Source organism: Drosophila pseudoobscura, chromosome 3, assembly GCF_009870125.1.
Source record: "Drosophila pseudoobscura strain MV-25-SWS-2005 chromosome 3, UCI_Dpse_MV25, whole genome shotgun sequence".
NCBI classification, from domain to species: domain Eukaryota; kingdom Metazoa; phylum Arthropoda; class Insecta; order Diptera; family Drosophilidae; genus Drosophila; species Drosophila pseudoobscura.
The window spans coordinates 22,443,627-22,451,613 of NC_046680.1; the positions used below are offsets into that span (position 1 = coordinate 22,443,627).

At 51.0% G+C, this 7,987-nt stretch overlaps 1 protein-coding gene across 1 annotated transcript; it reads left to right on the forward strand.

Moving 5' to 3' along the window:
• The first annotated feature begins 3,846 nt into the window (after positions 1–3,846).
• LOC4805650 (probable cytochrome P450 12d1 proximal, mitochondrial) lies at positions 3,847–5,688 on the forward strand. The gene is made up of 3 exons (XM_001361980.4): positions 3,847–4,310; positions 4,383–4,499; positions 4,564–5,688. Exons 1-3 carry the CDS (start codon positions 3,883–3,885, stop codon positions 5,582–5,584), a joined length of 1,566 nt encoding a protein of 521 aa, XP_001362017.3. The 5' UTR covers positions 3,847–3,882; the 3' UTR covers positions 5,585–5,688.
• Positions 5,689–7,987: the final 2,299 nt, after the last annotated feature.

Genomic DNA, 7,987 nt, shown 5'->3' on the forward strand with positions numbered 1-7,987 from the left:
TGCAGTGGGGCGCCACACCCGCCCTCCCCAGCAGGCAGAAAGAAGTCATTGGAGCTCGTTGAGCCGACATTTTGTTATTGCCGACAGTTGCGGCCAGCGCTGGTGACACTTGAACATAACTGGGTTCTGGGCTCTGGGTTATGGGCTCTCGGTTCTCGGTTCTGGGCTCTGGACCGCCTTTTGTGCCCCCGCTTGAGTGCACTGATTATGCACCAGGGAGCCCAAGAATCTCTCCCAGAAGGGGATTTACGGAGCGAGAGCGAGACAGTGGAGAGCCCCAACAGGGCGCGCTACGATTTACAGCCTCTTATATTTGTTGGGAGTGCAACTAGGGCTAAGAGACTCCTGCCTTAACATTGTTCGTATACTTAAATAAACCTTTGACCTCGCAGATGATTAGACCTCAGTTTTGCTGATTTAGCTGTGCTCTAAGCTGATTGAACAGGTTTTCTTCAGCTATAAATAAACTGCAGAGTCAACAGTATTTGCATGCATTATTATTCATCTCTCGAACTGGAACCTATTGAAGTTTCTGCTCTCAATCGCCAAGCAAAATATGCGATTACACGCGGAGAAAAAGCCATGAGAGCCCCCGAATGTTTCCACTTCAATTTAAAAGTGTACATATGTATGTATATCTATTGGATTTGCTCCGAGATGGTAAATCGCAAAAGAAAGTGTTCATCGTTGCATTCTCGTTTCTCACTTACCCACAATCTTTCTGTTCTTTTCTCATATTCTCGATTCTGTCGATTCTGATGAAGGGGATTCGACGACTTCGAAGTTACGACAAAATCGCGAACGAAACGCATAAAATGATTTCCAATAAGAACACACCTTTTATGAATTAATTTCCCAATTGGTAATACCTCACCCTATTATGAACTTCACTTGGAACGAGAGCACTCATTCCTTTTTGTTTCTCTTCTTCACTGCACTATCCCATCGTGGAGTGGGAAAGGGACAAAACTTGACGAATTTTCAAGCACGCACATACACACATAGCTGGAACTCACGTGATCGAACGAAAAAAAAAAACATTTTAGATTATGGCACACGAAAAAAAATGAATTATACAAAAATAATATGTTTTTCTACACATATATCAAACATTTTACACATATATCATACATTGCGGCACTTTTCCTTCTTAGATCTGAATTTTGTTCTCCATTTCGCCGCTTTCTGCGCCCCCGCCCTTGATCAAACGCATTTTCCTGCATTAAAACACTTTTTTCTGCATTTATGTTTCATTATTGCACTAAATTTCACTACACACATCTGCTGGGCAATTTTCCCGTTTGATTTTTCGACATTTTCCGGATTTTCACTGATTGAAGAGCGGAGCTGACTTAAACACGCGCGCTTTGACCGGGTGAAAAAATTTGAGTGACAGCGGTGCAAATGAGGTCATTCTATGCTCTTCTACTCCCACTCCTCTTCCTATTTGCACTCTCTCCCACTCACTCTCGGCTACTTTTGCTAATGCTATTCTCCACTCCTTGCTGTCTTTCTCTGTTACTGCAAAGGGTCACGTCATCAGTCTCTCCATTTCACTCCCACTCCCACGCTCTTTTGATCTCTCTTCGCAGTAGCATCGGAAGAAGACAAGGAGCATGATGAACTTACACAAGGTGGTCCGAGAGTCCGCTCTCGCAGCGCGCTCACTTTTCGGGTCTTCTTTTGCTCAAACATCAAACGCTCTCAACAGTGCTGAGCGTGAGACCCGAAAAAGAGTTAGAGTTAGACCACCTTGTGCACTTTCATCACGAGCAAAAGTGCCCGAAGCGAGCGTGGGAGAGAGAGAAAATAGGAAGAGGAGAAGGAGATCGAAGAACGCATTTGCACCGCTCTCACTCAAATTTTTTCACCCGGCAAAAGCACGCGTTTCTAAGTCAGCTCCGCGTTTCAATCCGGAAAATGGTGAAAAATCCATCGGGAAAATTGTCGCGCAGGTGTGTGAAGTGAAGTTTAGCGTAGTGATGAAGTGATTATATAAAAAAATGGGTGTTTTAGTGCAAGATAGACTGTTGAATAAATGCGGGGGCGCAAAAGCGGCATAATGGCGGCATAAATGCAGGTCAACGAAGGAAAAGTGCCGCAATTTTTGATAAATGTACATATATGCTACATACATATGTACATATTTGTAGGCAAACATATTATTTTTGCATAAATTGTTTTTTTCATGTGTGAAAATCGAATCTGTGTTACTCTTTCGTTATTTCGCCTTTTCGTTTCCTTCTTCGTTTTCGCAAAAGTACCAAAAGCGAGCGTGGGAGTGAGAGAAAATACAGGAATGTAGGAAGGGGAGTGGAGATCGAAGAGAAAGATCGCGTTTCTAAGTCAACTCCGCGTTTATATCCGTGAAAATGCGGAAAATGGTGGAAAATCAAACGGGAAAATTGTCGCGCAGATGTGTGAAGTGAAGTTTAGTGCAGTAATAAAATATAAATGCAGAAAAAAGGGTTATTTAATGCACGAAAATGCGTTTGAATAACGGCAGGTCGCAGAAGCTGGCAAAATGGAGAAAAAAATGCAAAACTACTAATGTTTGATATATGTACATATGTATGTATGTATGTGCACAAAAACACATTTTTTTTGCATATTTATTTTTTTCTTGTGCCAAAATCTAAAATGTTTTTTGTTCGATCACGTGAGTTCCAGTTATGTGTGTGTGTGCGTGCTTGAAAATTCGTCAAGTTTTGTCCCTTTCCCACTCCATGATGAGATAGTGCAGTGAAGGAGAGAAGCAAAAAGGAATGAGTGCTCTCGTTCCAAGTGAAATTCATAATAGGGTGAGGCATTACCAATTAGGAAATTAATGCCTAAAATGTGTGTTCTTATTGGACATTATTTCGTGCGTTTCGTTTGCGGTTTGGTCGCAACTTCGGAGTCATCGAATCCCCATTCAGCAGAATCGACAGAATCGAGAATATGAGAAAAGAACAGAGAGATTATGGGTAAGTGAGAAAAGAGAATGTTTTCTCTAACGCAACGTTGTAGCGCATTAATATAGGTATTTTCACCATGGTGCAGCGCAGTCGGCTCTCTGCTGGCGATTTGATACCAAAATAATACTTTTATGAGGGACCAACTGGTTCTTGCATTTAATTTGTATATAATACCCATACCAAAAACGAAAACAAAGGAGGTCCACAATCCCCCGAGCTGCATATTTCTTTTCTGGTTTTGACAAATTACCGAATAATCCCAAATATTTAATGTTTTCCAGTCTCAATGTCCCATAAAGCATCAGCATCATTAGCCAAGTCGATATAGCCATGTCTGTCTGTCCGTTTGTCCGTTTGTCCATGTGCGCGCTCTGGTTGATGGGAGTATCGGGTATAAATGTAGAGTCGCGGCCGTAGCTGCGATTGGCAAAGTTCCCCCTCGTTCAAATATGGGTTTGTGTCTCCTTACTATGCCGTTTTTCTCTGAGTGTACATTCAGAGCTCTCATCGAACTGATGCCATTTTTAATGCTATTTTTCAAGGACCATAAAAGATGGAATGTTTCTGCCACCAATCAAGGGTATTAAAGGCCTCTCTGTGGTCGAGTTTCCAGTTATCAAAGTCATGTCTCTCTGCCATGGCAATTTCTGGGCGACTGAACGAATCACGGTGATTGAGTGGGAACACGGTCCGTAACAGGCGAATGCTCGATAAGAGGCCCCCTCGAAATGCAAGTCATGATTGGTAGCAGGTTTTGCGTTTGTTTTGCTCTCGTGTTTCGCTTTGGCTTAGTCTCTGTCTCTGTCGCTCTCGCTCTCCCTTCCTCCCTTCCACCCTGTTCTCGACTTTGATGATAAGGTGGGTCTATAAAAAACCTGACTACAGGCCACGGAGATTCAGTTGTTTGTCGAGTGGCGCTGCGAGAATGAATGCTTGGCAGAGTCTGACGCGACGCCTGGCCGTCGCCACAGGCCCCATTCGATCGTTGAGAGGGGCTTCGGCCCAGGCACAGGCCCAACGGAGTGTCGAGGATGTGGAGGCACGCCCCTTCAGCGAGGTGCCGCGGCCCGGCAGGCTGCAGTTCATGCGGAGCTTCATGCCCGGCGGGGAGTTCAGCGACGCCTCCATTGTGGAGTTCTCGATGGGCATGCGGCGCCGGTACGGGGACATCTTCATCCTGCCAGGGATGTTCGGACGCAAGGACTGGGTGGTGACGTTCAACACCGGCGATATTGCCACTGCGTTCCGCAACGAGGGGGCGTGGCCGCATCGCGAGGCCTTCGACTCGATTGTGCACTTCCGGCAGCACATTCGGCCAGACGTCTATGGGAGAACCCTGGGGCTGACGGTGGGGTAAGTAGGCCCCGCCCCAAGTGTGCCCGCTTTGGCGATTGGAATCTAATCGGAAGGGTTTTTTCTCTGCAGGCAGGGGGAGGACTGGGGCAAGATGCGCTCCGCCGTCAATCCGATCTTCATGCAGCCCAGGGGCCTCCGGATGTACTTCGAGCCGCTCTCCAACATCAACAACGAGTTCATCGAGCGGTAAGGGTAGCTCCCCCGAGCGGCTTGTCTCTTCGCCCAGAGTAATGTGAGATCCTCCCGCTAGCATCAAGGAGATACGCGATCCGAGCACCCTGGAGGTGCCCAGCAACTTCAACGACGAGATGCAGCGCCTGATCTTCGAGTCGCTGGCTCTGGTGTCGTTCGATCGGCAGATGGGGATCATCCGGAAGCACAGGGACAACCCCGACGCCCTGGCCCTCTTCCGCACCTCGAGGGACATATTCCGCTACACCTTCCAGCTGGACGTCCAGCCATCGGCCTGGAAGATCGTCTCCACGCCCACCTACCGCAAGATGATGCGCACCCTCAACGAGAGCCTGGACGTGGCCCAGCGCGTGCTCGCGGAGTCGCAGCAGCTCCTGGAGCAGCGGCGCCGGGCCGGCGAGCAGGTGAGCAGCCACAGCATGCTGCAGCGCCTCATGGACATCGATCCCAAGCTGGCCCTCATCATGGGCCTGGAAATCCTGTTCGCGGGCGTGGATGCCACGGCCACGCTGCTCTCCGCCGTGCTGCTCACCCTGGCCAAGCATCCGGAGAAGCAGCACAAGCTGCGGGCGGAGGTGCGCCAGGTGATGCCCTCGAAGGAGTCGCTGCTCAACGAGGAGACCATGAGGGACATGCCCTACCTGCGGGCCGTGATCAAGGAGACGCTCCGCTTCTACCCCAACGGCCTGGGCACCCTGCGCAGCTGCCCCACCGGCGTCACCCTCTCGGGCTACGCGGTGCCCCCGGGCACCCCCGTCCTGCTCGCCGCCAACGCCCTCATGAAGGACCCCGCCCACTACCCGCGCCCCGACGAGTTCCTGCCCGAGCGCTGGCTGCGCGATCCCCAGTCCGGCCAGAAGATGCAGGCCAGCCCCTTCACCTTCCTGCCCTTCGGCTTTGGGCCGCGCATGTGCCTCGGCAAGCGCGTGGTGGACCTCGAGGTGGAGACCAGCGTGGCCAAGCTCATACGCAACTTCCACGTGGAGTTCCTGCACGATGCCTCGAGGCCCTACAAGACGCTCTTCGTGATGGAGCCAGCCATAGACTTTCGCTTCAGGTTCACAGACATCCAGGAGTGAGAGGATCGCATGCTCCGGTGCAACCCCCTCCTCATGGGCACGCCTTTGCTGCTCGATAAGATTAGAGTACTTCCAATAAACTAAGCTCCCAAATCGATAGATAATGCTCGAGTGTTCCGCTTGCCAAGAGTCGAACAACATTTAAATGTTTGCCGGTTGGCGGTTGGCGGTGGGCGGCGAGAGGGCGAGGGGGCGGCCTGTGCGGGGCTCTGGTCAGGTGCTCTGGCCACGAACTCTGCTCTGCGTCGGGGCCAATTTGGCCAATTGGAAAATGCAAATTTAATTAGCGTCTAATTTTGTAAAATTGGCGTAAAATTGAAAATCGCTCGCTCATCCCCCGCCCCCCCTCTGCCCCTCTCTTTCGGGGCCGACGGTAAATGGATTATTAATTGTTGGAATATGTTAGCTGGGGATTGGGTTTGCGGTCTATCGATTACCGAGCGATTATATGGGAGGATCCCATACATAATCTCTGGCGCCTCAGTGGAAAAACAAGCAGGCAGCTCTCTGCTTATCCCAGGCCAAGGACACTCTTTGTCCTGCCTCGGGTGGGTGTCGGTAACGAGTGAGCGTCTGCGGCGGGTTGTTCCAGGTGGAGGGGATGCTTGTGCGCAAATATTTCTAGCAGCAGCAGCGGCAGTGGCAGTGGCACCAAGCAGCAGAGCGGTGGGCAGACATACCGCCTGCGGCCGGCGGAGTTATGCCAACTGGCACTCAAAGCCGGGGAAAGCGCGCCCAAAGCTCGTCGGTGGCACGGATGCGGGGGGCAACAATAATTTAAGAGATTTTTGCGCTTTTTGCGAGCGGGCTAATGGCAGGCTTTGGCAGGAGCCTTTGCCGTGGCTGAAATTCCCTGCTTTTTGTGTGCTCTTTTCCGGTTGGAGCCGCGCCCCCCCGACTCCTGGGCGAACGCACAAAGCTTATGAATTCCGCAATGCCGCTGCTGCGGTGGGGGCACAAAGTAAAAATGCAGAGCATGTGATTGGTGTTGCAAGAGGGCTGGTGGGGCATGCGGAGAGGGCAACGGATGCGTCCAGCTCCAGATGTCTATCGTGCTGCCACAGAGCCATCTCCAGCTGCAGGCTGCAGCCGCCCCGCGCTCTCCTGCTGCTCCCCATTCAAATTGAATCTGAGCAGTGGCCACGCACAACGTGGCGTATGCGTAATGCGGCATGCCGTCATTTGCGTGCGCCTTCGCCTGGAAATGCCTCTGCTTTGGCATAACTAATCTGAAGAGCCTCCCCGCCCCCGACGTTTCATATTTCTAGCTGGTCGCACTTCACCCCCTTCCCCCCTTCCCACCGTCTCTTCTTGCCCCTTTTCCCTTTGTTTTTCCATGTTTTTTTGTGAAAAATTTCATACTCATCAAGTTGACAAAGAAAAAGTTTTTCATTATTACATTTCGCTGTCATTTGGGCGCAGAAATAGCTTGGAAAAGTTATCATCCCCCCTGCCTGCCCCATGCCGCTGCCCTGTAACTCGAGTGCAACTGGCAACCCCCACCCCCTGCCTGCCTGCCACTGCCTGCCCCTGCCACCCGCAGCAACAGTCAGCTCTCGTCATCAGATTGCCACAAAGCAGAAGGGGCGAGGTGACAATGGCTGGCCCAGTGCGTACAACCGAGCCGAGAAGAGGCGAGGCGAGGCGAGTCGCATCCTTGCACATTAATCCATTGGTGGCTGGTCTTGGTCCTTCGTCTTGAACCCTACCCGCTGCCGCTGCTGCTGCTGCTGCTGCACGCAAATGAGGGTATGGTCAAATCACTCACTGTCATCCTGTGTCCCAAGGAATGCGTTCAGCATGTCCTTTAATTTTTCGCCTCCACCAGGATCTTTCTCAGTCTCAGTCTCAGGCCGCCCCCGAAGCCAGCTCGAGCAATTTCTATAACTTGACGTTTGCCACTTCCTCCCCTGCCACCCTACTCCCCCCTCCCCAGCCACTGTACTGCCGCCTGCCGCTTTTCTGCTTTGCTGCCTGTCAGCGGAGCTTAAGATAAAAACTTTCCTTTCCACCGAAAAAGCGGGGAACAACCAGAAACAGGGGGCGACAGGCGACGGGGGACGAGGGACGAGGGACAGGGAGATGGACAGAAAGGGTTGACGCTGACATTTAGCTTTCGCATATTTGCACACACCCAAAGCGACGGGACTCCCCTTGCTACTGGCTACTGGCCCCCGACTCCCGACTCCCGGCTCCTGTATCCTGGCTACTGGCTACTGGCTGCTGGCCATATATTTTATAGACTAAGGCCAAGACATGACAAATTCTCAAACAGAAATTCTTCAGCCAGGATTCTTGGCCGAAACTTAAGTTCATTTTTTGCTCGATTGTGCCTCGTTTCGGGTGCTTTTTTGCAGACCAAAAGAATTCAAATTAAATTTCGACTGCCGCCGGGAACTTGGA